The sequence below is a fragment of the Medicago sativa genome, chromosome 8 (assembly GCF_051527215.1).
Source record: "Medicago sativa cultivar Bolivia chromosome 8, Bolivia_mono, whole genome shotgun sequence".
In the NCBI taxonomy this organism is placed as follows: Eukaryota; Viridiplantae; Streptophyta; class Magnoliopsida; order Fabales; family Fabaceae; genus Medicago; species Medicago sativa.
The window spans coordinates 13,262,296-13,285,350 of NC_140756.1; the positions used below are offsets into that span (position 1 = coordinate 13,262,296).

Sequence of the window (23,055 nt, forward strand, 5' to 3'; positions counted from 1 at the left end):
TCCGTTTTATGTTGAAAAACTCTGATTTATTTATGAAATTTTTATGTCGGGAAAACGGGGTGTTACAATTGGTATCAGAGCAGGTCGGTCCGTCCGGCCAAGTAGTGAGTCAAGTTGTGTCGTTTTAACAGTTAGGATACCCTTATTGTGCTATTCTAATTGTTGTGTGTTGCGCAGTGAAGAAAACTGGAAGCTGCAAATCTCATCTGTTATAAGAGAACTAGAATGGCTGGAAGAAATGATGCTGCGATGGCTGCTGCCTTGGAAGCTGTGGCCCAAGCTATAGGACAACAACCAAATGCTGGTGCTGGTGTTAATGCTGATGTGAGAATGTTGGAGACTTTTCTGAGGAATCATCCTCCTACTTTCAAAGGAAGGTACGACCCTGATGGAGCACAGACGTGGCTCAAGGAAGTTGAAAGAATTTTTCGGGTTATGCAATGCAGTGAAGTTCAGAAGGTGCGATATGGTACGCACATGCTATCTGAGGAAGCTGATGACTGGTGGGTTAGTCTTCTACCTAACTTAGAGCAAGATGATACGGTCGTTACTTGGGTTGTGTTTAGGAGGGAGTTCCTAAACAGGTACTTTCCGGAGGATGTTCGCGGGAAGAAAGAGATTGAGTTTCTTGAGTTGAAGCAAGGTGAAATGTTGGTGACTGAGTATGCTGCTAAGTTCGTGGAATTAGCTAAGTTTTATCCACACTACACTGCTGAGACTGCTGAATTTTCTAAGTGTATTAAGTTTGAGAATGGCTTACGTCCTGAGATCAAGCGGGCCATTGGATATCAGCAGATCCGTAATTTTTCCAAGCTGGTGAGCAGTTGCAGAATTTATGAAGAAGATACTATAACCCATTACAAGATCAGGAATGAGCGGAAGAGTAAGAACCAACAAAATCGTTATAAGCCTTACAATGCCCCTGCTGATAAGGATAGTCAAAGGGTGAATGATGAAAGGAAACCGGGAAGGAAAGATACTAATGCTGAGGTTGTTTGCTACACATGTGGTGAGAAGGGCCATAAGCGTAATGCTTGTACTGGAGAGGTGAAACGATGCTTTCGTTGTGGTAGAAAGGGACATACTATTATAGAGTGTAAGCATGATGATGTGGTGTGTTTTAATTGCAATGAAGAAGGTCACATGGGTTCACAGTGCAAGAAACCTAAGAAGGCTCAAGCTAGTGGGAAGGTGTTTGCTTTATCTGGTACTCAGACGGAGGGTGAGGATCGTTGATCTGAGGTAAATTTTCGAGGACGAAAATTCTATAAGTTGGGGAGAGTTGTAACGCCCTCCTTTTATTTAATTATTTTTATTAAGTTAGAATTTATTTATGTGATTTAATTATTTATATGAGGTGTTAGTATTTTATTATGTGGCATTATTTTATTATTTATTAGAATATAAGAATTATTAGTGTAAGTAGAATTGGAAGTTAGAATAGAAAGAAAAATAAGTTATTGGGCCTAAATAGATTTAGGAAGAGTGATTAATATTATAAATAAGAAAGCTTAGGTTAGAAAGAGTTTTGGACGTTAAACCGCTTTTTGGAAAAAGAGGAGAAAGAGGAGAACTCAGAGAGAGAGAACCCTAGGAACGAAGAACGCTGCTTTTGATTTCAGAAAAACAATCAAAGGTAAGGGTGGGATTATCTTTCACTAATATTAAGTCTGTAGATCATTAGATTGCATCTAACATGTTTTAGGATGAGTTGTGAGATTATGAGAAATTAGGGTTTGAGTGAGAATTGATGATTAGATGATGGAAAACTACTGAATTAATGTAAGGGGGGAGTCTTTATTCATCATGAGGATTGTAACTTATAAGTAGTGAAGGGCCTTTGTTTATTTTCACGATAAATTTGTGTTCTTTTGTAGTGTTCGTTCTTAATTCCTTTGATGACTATTTGTTTTATTATTCTTCCTATGATGGTTCATGTTACTCGTGGATGCTCCGTTTAAATCATTATATTGATCTGTGCATAATCGTATGACTCAATTCAACTCTTTCGATTTGTTCAACTTTATATTTGTGTAGCATGTATTATATGTATGTACCTATGATTTGTTCTTTTCACGGTGCCAGCCAATTATATCAAACCCAGTCAATTCGGTATCCCTTGTTTCTGTTCTTAATTTTAATTGTGCATCATGAAAACAATTGTGAAATTGAGACGTGACTATAGAACAATGATTATGGCTGCACTTTATTAATATATATATAGATATACATGGTATAAAAGGTGAATCATGTTCTAATTAAATTTTTCTTTCTAATTTTCAATCACTATTATTTTTATGCTAAACTTTTTATACTGTGTATATTATTGGCATGTTACGCTGCATGTATATATTGCTTATAGACATACTCTCTGAATAAATAGATAAATAAATAAATATGCTATTTGATGTTGTTCTTGGATTGAACTAATATATACTAATTTTAAAGATGGGTTATATAAAGATGTGATCTTGTTATTTATGCACTATATGTGTTAATTATGATTCTTATGTTGATGCGATGTTTAAGATGTTGTTGATTATCATTTGATGTTGTTGTATTATGATGCTGATATGAGATGAATTGTTTATATGTTGCTGCTGAGTCATATTTAAGTTGTAAATGTCGGTCTAAGTTGTAAAGTTGTAAGATGTCGTCCAAATTTTTGGAGTCATAGAAGATGTCCATGATGTTCAAGATGTTTAAGATGTAGAAAGTTGAGTCCATTGCATACTCATATAAGTTGGTTGAGGGCTTGATGCCCTGGAATGCTTAGTCATTCACATGATTGGTGAGGGCTTGATGCCCTGGAGCTTTTGCTCACTATGTTGGGGGCTTGATGCCCTGAAGAGCCTATTTACGCTCATATAAGTTGGTTGGGAGCTTGATGCTCTGTATTGGTACCAAATGCATTTGCATATCAAGAGGTTTTTAAGATGATTTAAGATGTTAAGATGTCAAGTTGTCGAGTTGTCAAGTTGTTAAGTTGTGATGTTTAACAAATTACTTTGTGATGTCTTTTAGTATGATGATATGTGATGATGACTGTGACTGCTATATGATGATATTTTGCTAAGATAAATGATGATGTTTATGTATTTAATTATAATTGTTAAATTATAAGATGTTTATGTTGTTAAATGTAATTTATGATTTATGAGCTTAATATTATTGTTTGAGAAATCTCACCCCTTCTGCGTATATGTTGCCTCGACCGTGGGTAATGTGCAGGTAATAAAGACTAGCTGTGTTCGTGAGTAGACTCCTCACATCGTGTCGTCTAGGATGCTCTGATACGTAACGGGATGGGGATTATGTCTTTACTTTCTATTCCTTACGTATTGTTTTTATGAGAATTATAATGAAGTTGTCGGATTGAACAAATCATGATGTTTAGACTATCTATGAGACTATAGTGATGAGGCCTTGGTGCCAAAGACTATTTTTATGATGTTGAACTAATTCCGCTGCAAAGTTTATAAATACTTATGTTGAATGATTTTTTTAAGGATAAATTATTATTTATTCCATTTATGATTTTTAAGAAAAGAATGTGACATTCCGTTTTATGTTGAAAAACTCTGATTTATTTATGAAATTTTTATGTCGGGAAAACGGGGTGTTACAAATTGGGCCAGATATTTTGGGACGGAAGGAGTAACTTTTAGTCTTTTAAGAAAATCTCATCATCATTGTTTATCTTTACTAAATATATTTAACCAATACTCCCTCCGTCTCTAAATAATAGTCGTTTAAGGTTTATGCACAGTTATTAAGGAAATGATTAGTTGTGTTGATTTTGTTGGTAAATTTAGTATCATTTACTAAAACACCCTTATTAATTGTAGTTAGTGGAGTAGTTAAGTTGGATGAAATTTAATAAATAAGGGTATAATAATGGAAAAAAATAATAAATGTTGCATTGGTATTCTAAAGTGACAATTATTTTGAGAAAAATAAAAAATGGTAAAGAGACAATTATTGTGAGACGGAGGGAGTAATTTAATTAGGGGAAATGCTAACTAGTGCCCTTAAGGCACAAGTTAATGAGTTAAATGTAGAATTTTTTTGTTGAAATTCGTGTACAGAATTTTATTAATTACTCCCTCCGTTTCAAAATGAGTGTCGCTTTAGCCAAAAAAAATTGTTTCAAAATGAATGTCACTTTCAGTTTTCAATACAATAATAACTTTTTCTTTTCAATTGTATCCTCCAATTAATACTTTGCACACTACTTCCAAAGTATTACTTTTAAAACTAACCAATAGTTAATAAGGATAATTTGGTAAAATAACCATTTTCTTTCTTTTAATCATTGCATTTCTTAATATGTGTGTAAACACCTAAAACGACACTCATTTTGAAACGGATGAAGTAACTTTTAGTAATTAAATGAATGCACAAGTATTAAGGGAATATTTCTATTTTTGTATTGATTAACATGTGCCTTTAAGGCACAAGTTAACATAGGGATGGCAATTGGACCCAGGCCCGATGGGCACCCGCAAAAAATATCCGCAATGGGTAGGGTAAAACCCCACATTTATGGGTATGGGCTTGGGTCCGGGTAAGTACCCGCAAATTTAGATGGGTATGGGTGCGGGTAAGGGCACTATACTACCCAGCCCCGCAACCCGCATATACATATTTATATAATATAATAAATATTTTATTTATTTTTGGTGTACAGTTATTTAATTTATTTAGCTATTTAAATATAAACATAAATCTAAAAACTAATATGGTAATCGTTTCATTCGTGCCTTCATAAGCTCACGAGCTACAAATTTATGATTTAAATCAATTTGATGTTTATTTTAGCATGCACATTTTTATATGTATTTTGAATGTTTTAATTTAATTTTCGAGCAATATTTTTGATGTTTTTTTATTTGGCTAAATACTACGATTTCTACTATATTATGAGTTGCTTTTAAAAAAATTGGATCATAGTTTTATTTCAATTGTGATATTTTTTATTGTGTTTTTATAATTAAAGTGTGGGTAATGGGTACGGGTATGGGCCCTTAGATGCCCATAGGATATGGGGAAGGGTACTAAAGTTGTTACCCACGAGGGTACGGGCTCGGGTACGGGCATTTTTTACAAACGCGGGTATGGGGAAGGGTACTATAGTACCCTACCCATTGGGTACCCATTGCTAACATGACCCTTTTTTTTTATCTTTTTTTATCAGGCAGCGTAGTGGCTAGAATTCATCTTATAAGGCGAATAAGTGGAGTGTCTGGGGTTCGAACCCCGGCCCCTGCATATAAGAATGCATTGTCCTACCAACATGACCCTTTAATTAGATATAAAACTACTTGTTTTTCGGTGGCCTATTAATTTACATCCATCTAAAATCATGCAAAGAGTTCTACCCTTAAATAGGTCTTACCATCATTAATAATTTTAAATTTTCTTTAAACTTTGTGTCTTTGTTTTATTAAATGGAAGAAATAAAGGTAAGAGTCTTGTTAACGAGTATAAGAACACTTTTTAAATATTGCTAATTAAAAAACTATTGGCTTAAATGCAATTTTCTTCCCTTATGTTTCAAAATGTTGCGATTTTGATCCCCTAATAAAAAAAAATTAAAATTTTGTCTTCGATCTTTAGGGAAATATGCTCTTTTTATCCCCTAACTTTAGGGAAATATGCTTTTTTGGCTCTATCTTTTGAGAAATAAGTTCTTTTGGCCCATTATATTTACAAAAAGTTGCGATTTTGGTCCCCCATTTTGGGATACGTTGCGTCTTCTCAGCAATTTTGCAATGTTTTGTAAAATGAAGGGATACATTTTTTTGTTTTTGTTAGAGAACCAAGATCGCAACATTTTGAAAGTTAAGAGGTCACAAATGCATTTGAGCCAAAAATATTTATAGAAAAAATTAAATAATTGAATTTTCAATATATTAAATGCATCAATTTCTATAAAAATTAACTATTTAAGTATGGGAATGTTAAACGGTGAGCATTGGTTAAACATCCAAACACAAGAAAATTATCACAAAAAAAATGATGTAATAATTATTAGATCAAAAGTAACACTTTATGTTTTCAAGACAAAATTTCTCTTCATGGTTTCCTTAACCAATGAGTCGGGGGCACCGGTTAACAACAAGACCCTTTAAATATTGTTAAAGAGTGCCATAATGCAGCATTTCATACATCGAATCCAATGGCTAGGTAGGTAGGTTTTGAAATTTTAGTCAACGGAGTAGATAGATAATAGAGAGGAGCATGTTCCATCTTTTCCAAATTCCAAATTGCTGCAATCGCCAATTGTCATGCATATATTTGTATGTATGAATGATGTCTTACTCCACCATAAAGCACGATGTGTTTCTGAGCTTTAGAGGTGAAGACACTAGAGCAGGTTTCACAAGCCATCTTTACAACGCTCTAAGTCAAAAATCAATCAAAGCATACATAGATTGCAAGCTTAACAGAGGAGAAGATGTTTGGCCGGGACTTGCAACAGCAATAGAGGAATCACGTGTATCCATAGTTGTTTTCTCAAAAAACTATGCTTCTTCCAAGTGGTGCTTGGAAGAATTAGTCAAAATATTGGAATGCAGAAAGGGTCAAGGTCAAGTTGTTATTCCTGTTTTCTATGAAACAGATCCGTCACATGTAAGGAAGCAGAAAGGTAGTTATGAGACAGCATTTGCGAAACATGAGCTGGATGTTGCTGATAATGACAAAGAATCTAAAAAACAGAAAGTGTTGAAGTGGAAAGCTGCTCTTGCTGAAGCAGCTAATATATCTGGATGGGATTCCAGAATTTATGAGTAACAATTCATTATTCTCTCTCTCTCTCTCTCTCTCTCTCTCTCTCTCTCTCTATTTTGTGTTTTCTCTTTAGATTCTTGAGGCATTAAATCACACTTGATATGTCATAACTTCCGTCTCTTTTGTAGGAGACTCTCCGCGTCCTAGATTTAACACCTGGAATCTCTCTTTAAGTTGAATGGGCTCTGATACCACCGTTGGTCTCATTAGGTTGGATCATTGCATTGAGTTAAAAGCAACAATACAAATGAGTTGAAAACCATATCTTCACCCAAAACCTTAAGACATTGGATATATGAGTCCTCAAGACATTATATAAGTGAGAGAACCCATAAAATGAATGTCTTAAGGTTTTTGATGAAGATGTAGTCTTGTCCGGTTGCTCTCAGGCCAATGTGATGGTCCAACCAAATGAGGCTCCACCTTATGGCATCAACAATTGTTACTTTGTTGTTAGATCGCATTTTAACTTATGAAATATATTTCTAAAAACATAAATTCAAGAATGCATCTTTATGAAAGTTTATATTATCTAAATTTAGTGCCCATACACATTAAGAAATGCATTACATTATCATTGAAACATTTATTAACGTCGATACAAAAATTTGTCTTCGTAACATAGTACTGGTGGTTGGTTAGTAGATATTGCTCCCTTAAACATGTTGTGGTTTATGATAAATTTATTTATTTTTCTCATTTGTTAGTTAAATTTTGTTAGGGACGAATCTCAGCTCATTGAGAATGTTGTGAAGGATGTGTGGCAAAAGCTCCACCTGAGGGACCCTACTGAACTAAAAGGCTTCGTGGGAACTGAAAGAAACAGTAGAAACCTGGAACAGTTGATGAAAAAATTTAGAGTAATTGGAATTTGGGGTATGGGTGGAATAGGCAAGTCAACAATTGCTAAAGTATTGTTTGCAAAACTCTTTCCCCAATATGAAAATGTCTGCTTCGTGGAAAATCCAAAAGAATATTCACTTCATAAGCTTCTCTTCGATCTATTAAAGGAAGAAGAAAGTTCCAAATGTATTGGAGGATCCACTTTTGATATGAGGAGGCTCAGTAGTAAAAAGGTTTTGGTTGTACTTGATAATGTGGATAGTGTAGATCAATTAGAATATTTGTGTAGAGAGTATCGTGATCTAAGTAATGAGAGTAGACTTATCATAACAACAAGGTATAGACAATTGCTTATTGGAAGAGTTGATTGGATATACAAGGTCAAGAAATGGAAAACACCAGAATCTCTAAAGCTTTTTAGCTTAGAAGCCTTCAAGCAAAGCTGTCCTCATAAGGGTTATAAGGATCTCTCAAAAAAGGCTGTGGATTATGCAGGGGGTGTTCCATTAGCCCTTAAAGTTTTGGGTTCATATCTTCAATTGAAAGACACTGGTTTTTGGGAAAGTACTTTTAGAAAACTCACCATGTATCCTAATGAGACAATTCAAAAAATTTTACAAGTTAGCTATGATGGATTGGATCATCTAGAGCAGAAGATATTTCTAGATATTGCAGTATTTTTCAAAGGAAAAAAGAAAGATCATGTCATAACAATATTAGATGCTTGTGGTTTTGAAGCAAGTTGTGGAATCGATGTACTTGAGGACAAAGCCTTGATAACTATCTCAAATAGCAATAGAATACAAATGCATGACTTGCTTCAAATAATGGGTTTGGAAATAGTACGTAAAGAATGTAGCAGCAATTCTGGAAGACGTACTCGATTGAGGGATACTGAAGCTCTTGAAGTAATTGAAGAAAACAAGGTAATGGAAACAAAATATACACTTTTTAAGAGATTTTTAAGCTTATAAATTGTAGCTAATTAGACACCGTTTACTTTGTCAGGGGACTGATTTAATTGAAGGTATAATATTGAATTTGTCTCAAATTAAAAATTTACCTTTGTTCGCTGACACATTTACAAAGATGAAAAGCTTAAGATTTGTTAGATTCTATACCCCTCTGGGAAAGAGCTCTGGTACTACATACATTGACCTTCCTACAGTTCTTGAGCCATTCTCTGACAAACTGAGGTACTTTGAGTGGATTGGATACCCTTTTAAGTCTCTTCCACAATCTTTTTGTGCTAAGTTGCTTGTTGAAATTCGCATGCCGCACAGCAATCTTAAAGAACTATGGCAGGGGATACAGGTAAAGATATATTGATATACTTATGCTTCCCTTTTCTTTTCGAGGATTATTCACTGTAATGTCTTCTTTTGAATTGTTACAGGAACTTGATAATTTAGAGGGAATTGACCTTAGTGAATGCAAACAATTTGCATGGCTTCCGGATTTGTCTAAGGCTTCAAGACTTAACTGGGTGAATCTTTCTGGTTGTGAAAGTATATGGTGTCTTCATACATCTGTTTTATCCTCAGACTCGCTTGTTACTTTGATACTGGATAGGTGTATAAATCTTAGGAGTGTTGAAGGTCAGAAGCATTTAAAGTCTTTGGAAAAAATCAGTGTCAATGGCTGCTTAAGTCTTGAGGAATTTGCGGTATCCTCGGATTTGATTGAAAACTTGGATTTAAGCAACACGGGAATCCAAACTTTGGACACATCAATTGGGCGCATGCATAATCTTAAGTGGCTTAATCTAGAGGGTTTAAGACTCAGGCATCTTCTAAAGGAGTTATCTTGCCTGAAATCTCTTAAGGAACTGAGGCTTTCTGATAGTAGACTAGTCATTGACAAACAACAGCTACATGTCCTGTTTGATGGCTTACAATCACTACAAATACTGCATTTGAAGGACTGTAGTAACTTGTTTGAACTCCCAGACAACATTAATGTCTTATCACAATTACAGGAATTAAGGCTAGATGGAAGTAATGTGAATAAATTACCAGAAACTATCAAGCAACTTGAAGAGTTGGAAGTTCTGTCCTTGGAGAATTGCATAAAGCTACAGTGCCTACCAGAGCTTCCACCCTTTATCAAACTATTGCGTGCAGTTAACTGCATGTCATTGCTGTCAGTGTCGAATTTAAAGACATTGGCAACAAAGATGATGGGAAAGACCAAAAACATTTCATTCAAGAATAGCCTGAACTTGGATGGACATTCACTCAATAGTATTATGGAAAGTCTTCATTTAACAATGGTAAGTGCTGCATTTCACAATGTGTTGGTAAGAAATTTTCTGACTCTGCACAGTTACAATTACACCAGTGTTGAGGTTTGTGTACCAGGAAGAACAGTCCCGAGACAGGTTAAATATCGAACAACCGAGTCCTTCATTACCATTAAACTCCCTAATCGTTCCAACTTGTTGGGATTCATTTACTCAGTGGTTCTTTCTCCAGTCCGTGGAATGAAGAAGCATGGTGCTCAAATAAAATGTCGACGCCACTTCGAAGAAGATACAACAGTTACAGGGCTATATACAGATGTCACAGAACTGAGTTCTGATCATGTTTGTCTGTGGTATGATCCATTTCATTGTGACAGCATTCTCAAATTTTATGAACCTAAGGTTTGTTTTGAGTTTTGTGTTGTAAATGATAAGGGGGAAGTTGATGGTTCAATCTGCCTCAAAGAGTGTGGGGTACAACTCATCAGTGATTCAGAATTGTATAGTGTTTTGCCTAAACTGGACTTGGATTCAGATACGAAAAAGGACTTGGAGAGAGGAGTAGAGTTTGAATCAAGACGAGCCATGACATGGACATCAATGGAAGCATCTAATGACATAGGAAATCTCTTGAGTGAAAATAGTTCCAGTGATAGTATAGATGGTATGCAAGTCATTGTTCATTTTCACAGTCTCATATTATATTCATTCTAATAGCCAATGCACCAATATTGTGCAAGACTTTTTACACATAATCAATCATATCTCACCAGTCACTAGATAAATATTTGTGCAAATATTTTAGGAAGTAGTATTGTAACATAGTACCGTAGTGAAATATGAATGTGCATTTGTGTTATCTTGTTTACGAAGTTGGTGCATAGTTATTAAACTCTATTCCAATTCCTTTACTGTATTGTGTTTTTTTTTTTTTTTTTTTTTGCATTGTCATGAAAATATACCACAAAGAACACAAAAGTTTGATCACAAATATACCATTTTTTGCTCGAATTTGATCCTAAACATATGATATTCGCTAAATTATAATTTTTCTTTTGTATTTAATCACAGAATCAGACTCGGAGATGGTTGAACAAGAACCAGCCAAAGAGGGTAATAGGAGGAAAGACCATTACTCTAATGTGGAAGAGAGTATCAAATCTATGCAGAAAGAAATTAAAACCAGTGCTGGAGAAGGTCATCAGGATAATACCACAAAGCCTCCAAAAGGTTTCAGTAGCTTATTTTCTATTGACAAACTTCGTTTTCCATCTTACTTTGAAGTGCCAAAAATACAAACAAAGAACAGTTCTGTAAGAGATATTCTCGACGAGAATGCTAAAAAGTCGAAAAATGTTGTGAGTCACTTCTTTTCTTTTGACAAACATGTCATCCATCTTAATTGATAATATATATTTGCACTTGTACTTGGCTTTATTTTGATATTCAAAAGTACCAATCTACTAATGATGCAGGTCAAAAGCAAAGGGAATAAAGGAATGTTAACCGAGTCCGATGTTAGAGTTTCTGAATTTGTTGAGCCACAATCGGACAAAGCAAATGAATCTAAATTAAAATCAAGTAAGGAACTTCATCCATGTATAAACTGTTATAGGAAAAACAATACAATCATTTTATTCACCAAAAGGCTTATTTCTTCATTTATTTTGTCAGCAGCACAAAAAATACTTTTACAAAAACACTCAAACTTCTTAATGGGTAATACTTTTGTTATTAATCATTAAATATAATATTTCTGTTACACTTTGATGCACATTTTTCTATAGAAGTCTCCCTCATCTTCATTAATCACTGTGGGACGTATACAATATGTGAGTTGCATAATTCACATGGATAGACATATCTAGAAATAAGTAAGTTTAGAAATACGATTCTGATTATGCCGATATGTTCCAAATTTTATAATTTCTCTGCTTCCTCTCATCTTCCCTTTCAAATTCCAACAAGTTCAAAAAGATAAAACTAAGTCGCTTATTCCTCATCTTGTTAAGGGTATTTTACACTAAGTATGTGGATTATTCTCCCTTATTATATTTATCTTTTCTCCAATTTATGATTTTTGTTTGCTCAGTCACAGAACCTAAATCTGCAGTGGTTAATTTAGAATCATTTGAAGTACACTGTGAGGGTAAAAAATACATTTCTATATTGGAAAAGAACATGGGATCTACTAGCAAGGAAACTAATAGCAATTCTGGAACAAGTCACGAGGGAAATTTTACAGACTCTACAAAAGTTGTAAGTGAATACTTTGAATTTGACAAACCTAGCCATTTTACATGAGTGACTCAGAAAATACAAAAGTACAAAACTGCATTTTTTTTTCTTTTTTTCAATATGATGATTAGATTGTGCTCGTCAAAAGCATAGGAGATAAGGAAGTGAAGATAGTAAAAACAAGAAACTAGATATAGGAGTGAGCATTCAATAATTGATAAAGAATTGAAGACTGGGAATTCTATGTATCTACAAGTTATGATGAAAGTAAATCATTTTGTACTAGTGCTTCATTATGTTCTTGAAGTTAGATTGGTTTTAAACTGCGGTTGCGCTGCAAACCTTTATATTGCGGCAAAATGCTACCGATATGGTCAAAATTGCTGTTGTGATGGTGTTGAGGAGACCTCAAAATGCTTTATATTGCATCCGCAATTGCGGCTGCAGACCACAATTTAAAACCATCATTTGTAATTTGCTTTCCTCCTGAGTCAAGAAGAATGTGTCATAATAAAACAATAGATATTAGAGCACTAATTCAATGTCATATTGTGTATTTTATTATTAAATTGTGCAGCTCAAAAGCAAAGGAAATGAAACAACTCAAACTGAATCTGAAGCTGGATCGCTTCTACTACTAGTAGAGTCAGTTTCTGGAGAAAACAAATATGATTGGCAAGACAAGTTTGAAAAGACCAAGCACTCAGAAGAAAAACCAAATATACAAGGAGGACAAATTATTGTTCCTGACACTGACACCAATGATCCAATAAGCAAAGTAAATGCTTCAATTGATCTTTGCAAATCCGAAGATGGATCAGATGAGGACCCATTTGCTGAACTTGAGAGCATCCTATTGGGAAGTCCAAAGTCCTCACCGAAAGTAACTTGTTCTACAATCGATGTTGCCTTAAGTGAAGATTTGCATAACTTTGAGTGTCTGTTGGAAAACTCACTTGAGTCCATTCTCTGTGATGTAGAACTACAACAACAATTACACTCGTCTTTGAAATGCATAAAACAAGACTTTGTGATGACTAAACAAGTGGTTGAGGATCACATTAATGCTTTGCAACAAAGGGAAGAGCTTAGGCAACGAGGGAGAGATGCTAAGAAACAGACAGAATCAATGAAGAAAGAAAAGCGTCAGTTTGAGGATGAAGCCAAGCATCTTGAGGAAGAGGGTGAAAAGGTGGATGAAAAAATTAGAGTTCTTGTTGAGCTTTTTGAGCAAAAGAAAAGTATTGAGCAGAAAAAAACCAAGTTGAAGGAGAGCTTGGAAAGATGTGAAGGTGAAAAGAAGAAAATGGAAGATGAGGCTAAGAATATGATAACTGAAAGCAAAGAGCTGATGTCGACTATAAAGAATTCAAAATCTTCGTATGATGCTGCCCTGTCAAAGCAGCAGAAGTTGAAACACAAATGGGAAAGTTTCAAAATAGCTTTTGTAGACAACAATGGAAGTAGTAGTAGCTGAGAAATATTGATAATATCCATTTTAATTGACGTATTGATCACTTTTAAGATCAAAATAATGAAGGCTCGCAGCATTGAATAAGCGAACAATACCTCAGAAAAAAGGATGTTTTTTACTAGAGTTCATAATGATCACTTGAGGTTAGTTGGTTAGTTAGTTAGAATGAGTACCGTTTTCTGTTAGCTGTTAAATTGCGGTTGTATAAATAGAGCAAGTAAAAACATTACAAAACAATGAATTCAGTTCCATTCATTCTAAAGTTTTTTGTTTCGTCATTATCACTTAAATAAATTGATTTCAGATTTTATATTTCAAACAGATAATGTCAATAGTGTGCAGTGTAAACAAACATGCACTGAATTTTTAACAATTTGAATCAAAATTATCATTAGCATAATATCAGTACAGATTGAAAAATGTAATCGAATTCCCTAACATAGGAAAGAAACTCGTCCATACCTTAGATACCAAAAAACAGAGATCGAATTTGAAAGCAAGAGTTACAGTGCGAGAGAGGAACAACAAGGTGATGGTAGTGAGAGATGTACGGTTCCATTTGAAGAAAGCAGTAACGCTAACGAAAATGGATGGCTCGAGCGAATAATGGTGATTTCACCATCAGAGTCACGATTTGAGAAATGAGAAATGTTGCACTGTTATTGAAGACTCAAGAAGTCAATAAAACGATTTTCTTTTTTATAATGAAAGAATAATTAATTCCTGTAAAACTATTCCCTCCATTTTAAATTCAATTTATTTTCGTTTGAAAATATAAAAAACGTATAATAATGGTTTTTGATTCAACTTTTTTACAAAAACGAAAAGAATAATAGTGAGTAAAATGTTAGTTGATGTTAATCGGTGATGTGTCATTCCCTGCCATCTTTCTCGTATGAAGACTATTTTGATCAATTTTTTTGGTGGTAACCAAAAGATTTTTACCGTCTTTAAAAAAAATGATTTTTACTGTTCATTGGTCGTTGATCTCCAACGAATTTATTCCCTTCTTCCACAAATTATATAAATTTGAAACCCTGGATTCTTAGTCATCAATTAACAATGTGAAATCTTTATTTTCTAATCCCTAAATTTCTTCAAGGTCAAATAGATATGATGGATGGTGGTTTTGCGTTTACAAAGCTCAGACAAAGCACTCAAAGTCAAAGTTCATCTTCAACTTCCATGCTTAATGGGGCCGGCATTAGGAACAATTGAATGCTAGAGTGTTGGTGTTCGAGAATATGTGTTATCCAAAAGGCCAGCATATTGAAGAATCCACGCGGACCTTTCTAGGCATGTAACATGGTTTTTATCACTTGTGCTCATATTTGTTTACATCGTGGTTACCTTTGTTGATATGATATCAGGATGATGAAGTCAATTGCAATTTTTATGTATGAGTTGATGAAGTTGGAGCACTAGGATATTTTAAGAATAATGGAACTGAAGAGGCCTCGAGAGCAAGATTGCTGGACAAGGTTGACTATTTGATTTAGGTAAATGGCATTGAAGAGGTTTGGAAGACTCAAATCATGGATAAAGTTGAATCTTTAGGAAGTAAGTTGAGAGTGGTGAGCTAAGTTGGTCAATACGAAACAATAAAAGAACGTGTAAGGGAAAGATATTTGCTAACAAGAATCTTTCCCTTAGATGTTCTTTTTTTGTTACAAGATCATACCAAAGGGTGGAAACAAGGTTAATTTGTATTTACTACTATTGTTTATGCGAGGAATGAGTATCTTGTGCTTTGCTCTGCAATTTCGTGAAGAAAGGAGATGAATGGAAGGAGGAAGAAATGCCATGAAGTTATTAGGGTTTTGTAATGGTAATAATTGAAGAAGAAAGGAGGAATTCATCATGTCACATGCTCTCAGTTTTTTTTTTCTTCTCTTTTTAATTTCTAATTTTTTTTAATATCCACTATGGCAAACACATACAGGTGTCAAGCCATTAAAATTTGCTATGTTTGCTCAAAATTGGAGAAAAAACCGTGTGAGGGACTACGAAATTGGAAATGGGGACTAAAATTGTTCAAAAGAACAATAGGCCAAAGTCGCGCGATTAGGAAAATAAGGGGAGAAAAAGTCTAATTGAGCCAAAATTTTATATGATAGAAGAGGTATTCATTATAGTAAATAATAATCCATAAATTATGAAGACTTGTTTGATTTCGTTGACACAATGTATCCATTATAGTCCATTTAGTCTAGCCAGTAACTATATTTTATTTATTATATGGCTAACATTTAGTTCATTCATAGTCGATGTGGGAGTGGGACTCACCACACACTTGAATCCAATATCAATACTCTGAAACCTTCCCATTTGTCTTTCATCTTCTGCTTCTTTGACAGGGCAGCATCATATGAAGTTTTAGACTTCTTAATACTCGACATTAGCTCTTTGCTTTCAGTAATCATATTTTTAGCCTCATCTTCCAATTTCTTCTTTACACCTTCACATCTTTCCATGCTCTCCTTTAACTTGGTTTTTTCCAACTCAATACTGTTCTTTTGCTCAACAAGTATTCGAATTTTTTCATCCACCTTTTCAGCCACTTCCTCGAGACGCTTAGCTTCAACCTCAAACTGACTCTTGTCTTTCATCATTGATTTCTTCTGTTTCTTACCGTCTCTCATTAGCTGCACAAGCTTTTCTCTTTTTTGCAAAGCATTAATGTGATCGTCAACCACATTTTTAGTCATGACAAAGTTTTTGGAAAGGTTCTGAATAAAGGATGTCATTTTCTGGACAAGCTTCACAACATTCGGAGAAACTTTTTCATGGGTTGCTTGTTTTATGCATTCCAAAGACGTGTGTAATTGTTGCTGTAGCTCTATGTCACAGAGAATGGACTCAAGTGAATTTTCCAATAGGCATTCAAGGTTATGCAAAGATTCTCTTACAGCAACATCATCAATTGTGGAACAGGTTACTTTTGGCGAGGACTCTGGACTTCCCATCAGGATGCTCTCAAGTTCAGCAAAAGGGTCCTCATCCGATTCATCTTCGAAGTTGCTTAGATCCATTGGTGAATTTTCTTTGCTTATTGGATCAGTGGTGTCAGGAACAATAACCTGTCCTCCTTGTATATTTGGTTTTCCTTCTGATTGCTTGGTCTCATCAAAATTGTCTTGCCCATCATAGTTGTTTTCACTTGGCTTGTTATCCGAAGTGTTGCCTTCAACCGCTGACATTACGGGCAGACGCAATTCAGCTTCAAATTCAGTTGATCTTCCTTCATTTTCTTTGCTTTCGAACTGCACAAAGACAAAGCCTTGGTCAAGGCAAGAGGAGCAAGTGTATTCTAGAAATTCAATTATAACCGTATTATGTTTTATTAGATACAATATTAGTCATATCATACTAGTTAGTTGTACTAATTAGTTAGACTAGTTAGTTGTTCTCAATTGCTATATACTTATCTTTACTTTTCTCTCATCTTTGATTTATATCAAGAATAGTAACATGTACTTTTATTTGTTAATAGCTTGTCGATATTTGTGTTCTAGTTTAGTTATAATGTTCATGAGAGATAAGAGACTAGATTCCTTTTTATTTGTGTAAGATAAGGTCTGTGTTATCTTTGAAGAATTGTGGGTAATTTACCCAGCATGCTATAAAAACTAGCCACATAAGTAAATTTGCAAACGGTACCCACAAACTAATTTTTTACCCCACTTGCAAATTTACTACTGTGGCTAATTTTCATGCGATGTTTGGTAAATTACCTACATTTCTTAAAGGCAACTTAGAAAAAACCTGTCTAATGATAGCAGGTAACTCTTCAACTTTCTTTTTGAGAAATGCCTTGTATATTATTGGTTATTATGAAATCATTTCATTCTTAATGCCTGCAGTGTCTTAGGAATTGGGTGAATAATGGAAAAAATGAGGACTAATATTGAGATATCATTAAAATACACCTAGGAAATCTTAGACCTAGAAATGTCTTTGTTACTTTTTTCTATAAAAGTAACAAAGGTTGTCAAAATAAAAGTAGTGACTTACAACTTTCGCAAAATTTGTAATATTCTCCTCATGACTGGTTCCAGCACTTGTATTGGTTTCGTTGTTAGAAGATCCGATGCTCTTTTCAACATTAAAGAAGTGACTTTCAAGTTCAACTGATTCTGGTTTAACCATTGCTGATCTTGGTTCTGTGACATAAGCAACAAAAATTACAAGGTGAAAACATGAATTCCATCAAGAAAAAAGCAAAAAAGAATATGCATTATTGGAATTAGAATCAGTTGATTTCTCCTACTTATAATTTATCTCTGGTTCAACCAGCTCTGAGTCTAATTCTGTGATTAAAGACAATGAAAATGAAAATTTGGGCAAAAAACCCGGTGTTCAATTTTACAAAATAATAAGAACTACCTAGCTAGTGATTAGTTAATGATAATGAGATAAAAAAAAAGGACTCAATTTAAGAAAGTAGTAGCAAACTAGGAATAAGCATAGCATATATGATGAGACTAGGGAAAGGGAGTAATTAAGAAGAGAATGTATGGTCAAAAAAGAAGTTGCAAACCTTGAACAATTGGCTTCAAGGTTATCCTACGCCCTGATTCTAATTCCACTGCCTTCTTCAACTCTTCTTTCTTTTGTGAATCCAATTCCGGCAAAACGCTCTCCAATTCTTGAACACTTACTAGTCGTACCCCGCACTCTTTAATACCAATTGAACAATCAACTTCCCGGCCAGTATCGTTTGTAACATAGAACTCGAAACAAATCTCAGGTTGATAAAATTTGAGAATGCTGTCACAATGGAACGGATCATACCACACATAAACATGATCCGAGTTCAGTTCTGTGACATCAGTATTTAGCCAAGTAGCCTTTATACCTTCTTCTCCCAAGTTGCATTGACACTTTATCCTAGCTCCTCCACCCTTCATTCCATTTCCACCGGCTGGAGAAAGAACCACTGAGTATATGAATCCCAGCAAGTTGGAACGATCAGGAAGCAATGTAATGGTAATGGAAGAGTCAGAGGCTGTTAGACATTGGAGCAGCCCCGGGATACTTGTTCCTAGTTGACAAGCATCGACACTGTTATAGTTGTAGCTGCGAACAGCCACACGGAGTCTTCTTACAGACACATTATGAAACACAGCACTCATCATTGTTAAATTGAGACTTTCCATTATAAGTCCGAGTGAATGTCCATCCAAGTTCAAGCTGTTACTGAATGAAATGTGTTTGGTTTTTCCAATCATCTTTGTTGCAAATTTTTTTATATTTGACACTGAAACCAGCGATGTGCAGTTAACAGCATTTAACAGTGTGATGAGAGGTGGAAGCTCTGGTATGCACTCAAGCTTCCTGCAATTCACCAAAGACAAAATTTCCAGTTCTTCAAGTTTCTTAATGCTTTGAGGCAACCTTTTCATGTTGCTTCCATCAAGGTTTAATTCCATTAACTTTGATGCAACGTGGACGTTGTTGGGGAGTTCAAACTGGTTTATAAAATCCTTCATATGTAGTATTTGTAGGGATTGTAAGCCATCAAACAGCTCATGTAGCTGTTTTTTCTCAACTATTAGTCTACTGCCAGAAATCTTCAACTCCCTAATAGATCTCACACTAGATAACTCCTTTGGAATACGGTTGAGTCTTAAACTCTCTAGATTAAGTTGTTTGAGTTTTTGAAGACGTCCAATTGATAGGTCTAGTGTTTGGATTCCTGTACTGCTTAAATCCAAGTTTTCAATTAAATCCGAGGACACTGCAAATTCCTCCAGACTTTTGCACCCATCCACACTGATCCTCTCCAAAAAAATTAAATGTTTTTCACCTCTAACCCTCCTAACCTTTGTACACCTATCCAGTATCAAAGTAACAAGGGTATCTGCGCATAAAACAGATGGATGAAGATCAACAAGACTCTCACAACCAGAAAGATTAACCCATTTCAGACTTGATGCCTTAGACAAATTCGGAAGCTTTTCGAATTGCTTGCATTCACTCAAGTCAATTCCCTCCAATTTACCAAGTTCCTGTGAATTTCAAAACAGGATATTAAGATGCAAACTCTAAAAAAAAATGTGATTAAACGTGTATGTATTACCTTCGTCCCCTGCCACAGTTGTTTAACATTGCTGTGTGGCATACGGATCTCAACAAGAAACTTGGCATAAAAAGGTTGTGGAAGAGATTCAAAAGGGTATCCATTCCACTCAAAATACCTCAGTTTATTTGAAAATGGCTCAAGAAATTTAGGAAGGTTGAGGTACGTGTTAGTACATCTCTGCAGGTTAGAGGGTGCATGGAATTTAAGAATTCTTAAGGCTTTCATCTTGGTGAATGTGTCGGCACTTAAAGGCAAATCATTATTTTGAGACAAATCCAATGTTATGCCTTCAATTGAGCTACTCCCCTGACAAGACAAGAAAGTAAATGTATCCAATCAATTAGCTACATTAACTAATTTGTATTAGAAATTTAACTGTTTTGAAAAGTGTCTGTTTTTCATCCACTTACCTTGTTTTCTTCAATAACTGCACGAGCTTTGCTCCCACTCAGTCGGGTATGTGATGTCGGGTCCTCGCCACAATCATTGCATATTATGTCCGAACCCATTTTTTGCAGCAAGTCATGCATTTGTATTGTATGGTTATTTGAGATAGTTATCAAAGCCTTGTCTTTGAGGACTACTATTCCACTATTTGGTTCGAAACCACAAGCATTTAGTATCTTTGTGACAGACTCTTTCTTTTCTCCTATGAAGAAGAATGCAATGTCTAGAAATATCTTCTTCTCTAGTGCATCTAACTCATCGTAGCTCACTTTTAAAACTTTGTGCAATTTGTCATCACGATGATCATCGAGTTTCTTGAAAGAACTTTCCCAAAATGCAATATCTCTTGTACGAAGATGTAAAGCCAAAAGTTTAAGGGCAAGCGGAACGCCCCCTGCATAAGTGATTGCTCTTTGCAAGAGATGCTCATACTTCTCTCGAGGATTACTTGGCTCAAAGGCTTCTAGGCAAAAAAGCTCTAGAGATTTTGGATATTCCCACTGCTTGACCTCATATATGCAATCAACTCTTCCCCTCAGCAATTGTCTGTCTCTCGTTGTTATAATGAGTCTACTATCTTTATTTAGCTCGCCATAATCTCTGCACAAATATTCAAACTGATCTAAACTGTCCATATTATCAAGTACAATCAAAACTTTTCTACTTCTCAGCCTCCTCATATGAAATGCAGATCCTACATTAGATGGGGAAATTTCTTCCTTTAGTAGCTCAGAGAAAAGCTTACTAAGTGAATATTCTTTTGCATTAGCAAAGCAGACATGGTCATATTGGGCAAACAGCTTGGCAAACAGGACTTTAGCAATGATTGTCTTTCCCAATCCCCCCATACCCCAAATTCCAAGTCTTGGAAAACGCTCCACCAATGATTCAACACATTCACAGTTCTTTTCGTTTCTCACGACTCCTTCTAGTTCATTAGGGTACCTCAGTTGTAGCTTTTGCAACACATCATTCACAATTTTGTCGATGAGGATAGATTCTTCCCTAAAATAACATAAATAAAAGAATAAACCACAGAAATAAAGAAAAAAATAATTAAACTAATCATCATAAACAAGATTCTAACAAACGGTCCCTTTCTGCAGTTTTCCTTAGCGTTTTTTCCTGTTATACCAAAGTGAACAAAAATTACGGAAACAGCCGCGACAAAACGTCGTTACGCCGCGGAAAAACTTAATTTCTCATTGTTTCTACACTATTTCATAATTCAAACAATTGTGAAAGGAATGACAATTATGAAATTACGAAGAAACAATAAGAAATTAAGTCATTAAACATTATATGATAGCGCAAATACTTTTGATAAGATTTGTGCATTGTTGTGATTAACTCACACCACAACGACCGCAATATGTAATGTAGCATCCTTAACAGTCGAAATCACAAAATACTTAACGCTACCACGACCTTGACCGTTGTTAAAACCTTGATTCAAAAATATCTTAAACAAAATCATAAAACACTGCTTACTTGTGGGTTTCAGTGTGCCATCCAGATATAGTGGCTGCTTCAGTCAAGGCAACTTTCCAGTTAAGCACTTTAAGATCATTGGTCCCAAGATCTCTCTCATGTTTAGCGAATGCATTCTCATAACTGCCAGTCTGATTTCTTATGTCAGACGGATCTGTTTTGTAGAAAACAGGTATAACAACTTGACCTTTGACTTTTCTGCATTCCAGCACTTTAACCAGTTCTTCCAAACACCATGTTGAGGTAGCAAAATTTTCAGAGAAAACAACAATGGAAACGTGTGATTCCTCAATTGCTTTAGCAAGAGTTGGCCAAATATCTTCTCCTCTTTCGAGCAAGCTATCCACGTACGTTTTGATTGATTTATGAATCAGAGCAGCGTGAAGATGGCTAGTGATACCGTAGCGAGTGTCCTCGCCTCTAAAGCTAAGAAACACATCGTGCTTCTTGCTAGAATATGACATATATATGCTATATAGCTATATACCCTTGATTAGACACTGTTTTTCTCTAATGAAAAAGTTGTTGGGGTTGAAATGTGACCAGTATGTGTTCCTTCATCTTCCTCCGTTACCCTTAATTCTTCAATAACAACTCGAATTTTGATAATAAGTCAATTCTATGTTGTACAAGTGAGACATGTTTTGCATCGTGCACAAATTGATTTCTACCATTGGATCAATAAGTCACCATTGAATCATGCATTGCCTCATGCACAAATTGATTTCTAGAAATTTAATGCATAGAAAAATAAAAACATAGTCAGCTACAAACACCCCAAAACAAAATTACAAAAGCACGTCAAAACTAGTACATGTAACAAATACAAATATCAACAAAATTCCACAACTTGATGAGAATATCCTCAAAAATACTCTTCCACTTCCAAACTCCAATAAGGTGTAAGTTAACAACTTACACTTCAAAAATCATTAAGGTGTAAGTTAACAGCTTACACTTTAACTAAAAACTCAAGTATTTCTTTTCAAACTAGTTTAAATTATAGGATAATAAAGTAATTTAATTCTTTAAAACATACAATTAATTAATTTGCAACTTCTCATCGTGCTTCTTAAAAATTACACTTGAACTTAGTTCAGTTGGTAAGGACTAAGGACGATGCATAAAATATGCAAATAAAATATGCAAGGTTCAGGGTTCAAACCCTGACCACCACAAAAAAAAAACATCCAGGGTTCAAACCCTGACCACCACCAAAAAAAAAACACAGTTGATTCTAAGTGCTTAATGAGCTCCACCAAATGATGAATTTTTCAGGAGAACCTGAGTTCGATTCCTGGTGAAACATTTTTTTGTTAGACTTTACTTATCTTTCAGCCCAACTCTATATTATTAGGTTCATTTCCGCTACGAATCGAATCCTTAACACAAAAAAATAAAATAATAAAAAAACAGTTGATTCTCTATTTTTTGTATTTA

The 23,055-nt window shown here is 34.8% G+C and overlaps 3 protein-coding genes across 5 annotated transcripts; 2 read left to right on the forward strand and 1 right to left on the reverse strand.

Annotated features, from left to right (window-relative positions):
• The first annotated feature begins 225 nt into the window (after window positions 1–225).
• On the forward strand, window positions 226–1,236 carry LOC146897102 (uncharacterized). The gene has a single exon (XM_085736384.1). The coding sequence runs from the start codon at window positions 226–228 to the stop codon at window positions 1,234–1,236; it is 1,011 nt and encodes a 336-aa protein (XP_085592510.1).
• A 4,923-nt stretch (window positions 1,237–6,159) lies between these two features.
• Window positions 6,160–13,911, forward strand: LOC146897103 (disease resistance-like protein DSC1). 3 transcript variants are annotated; one of them, XM_085731507.1, is made up of 8 exons: window positions 6,160–6,794; window positions 7,517–8,564; window positions 8,647–8,952; window positions 9,035–10,544; window positions 10,952–11,238; window positions 11,356–11,461; window positions 11,973–12,139; window positions 12,696–13,911. In XM_085731507.1, exons 1-8 carry the CDS (start codon window positions 6,313–6,315, stop codon window positions 13,593–13,595), a joined length of 4,806 nt encoding a protein of 1,601 aa, XP_085587633.1. In that variant the 5' UTR covers window positions 6,160–6,312; the 3' UTR covers window positions 13,596–13,911. The 3 variants fall into 3 exon arrangements, with proteins under 3 accessions (XP_085587633.1, XP_085587634.1, XP_085587635.1); XM_085731508.1 differs by having other exon boundaries at window positions 11,994–12,139; XM_085731509.1 differs by having other exon boundaries at window positions 12,006–12,139.
• Window positions 13,912–15,696: 1,785 nt separating this feature from the next.
• LOC146897104 (disease resistance-like protein DSC1) lies at window positions 15,697–22,587 on the reverse strand. The gene is made up of 6 exons (XM_085731514.1): window positions 21,616–22,587; window positions 20,088–21,129; window positions 19,675–19,983; window positions 18,133–19,603; window positions 17,607–17,755; window positions 15,697–16,855 (listed from the first exon to the last, which is right to left on the reverse strand). Exons 1-6 carry the CDS (start codon window positions 22,077–22,079, stop codon window positions 15,875–15,877), a joined length of 4,416 nt encoding a protein of 1,471 aa, XP_085587640.1. The 5' UTR covers window positions 22,080–22,587; the 3' UTR covers window positions 15,697–15,874.
• Window positions 22,588–23,055: the final 468 nt, after the last annotated feature.

Excerpts from the sequence above, each read along its gene's own strand:
- LOC146897102 (XM_085736384.1), top strand. The coding sequence starts at position 226 with ATGGCTGGAAGAAATGATGCTGCGATGGCTGCTGCCTTGGAAGCTGTG.
- LOC146897103 (XM_085731507.1), top strand. The coding sequence starts at position 6,313 with ATGATGTCTTACTCCACCATAAAGCACGATGTGTTTCTGAGCTTTAGA. Across the intron at positions 8,953-9,034 it reads AACTATGGCAGGGGATACAG|GAACTTGATAATTTAGAGGG; the intron begins GTAAAGATATAT and ends GAATTGTTACAG. Across the intron at positions 11,462-11,972 it reads TGAATCTAAATTAAAATCAA|TCACAGAACCTAAATCTGCA; the intron begins GTAAGGAACTTC and ends TTGTTTGCTCAG.
- LOC146897104 (XM_085731514.1), bottom strand. The coding sequence starts at position 22,079 with ATGTCATATTCTAGCAAGAAGCACGATGTGTTTCTTAGCTTTAGAGGC. Across the intron at positions 17,756-18,132 it reads CTTGAAGCCAATTGTTCAAG|AACCAAGATCAGCAATGGTT; the intron begins GTTTGCAACTTC and ends CTTATGTCACAG. Across the intron at positions 16,856-17,606 it reads TTACAAATTTTGCGAAAGTT|TTCGAAAGCAAAGAAAATGA; the intron begins GTAAGTCACTAC and ends GTCTTTGTGCAG.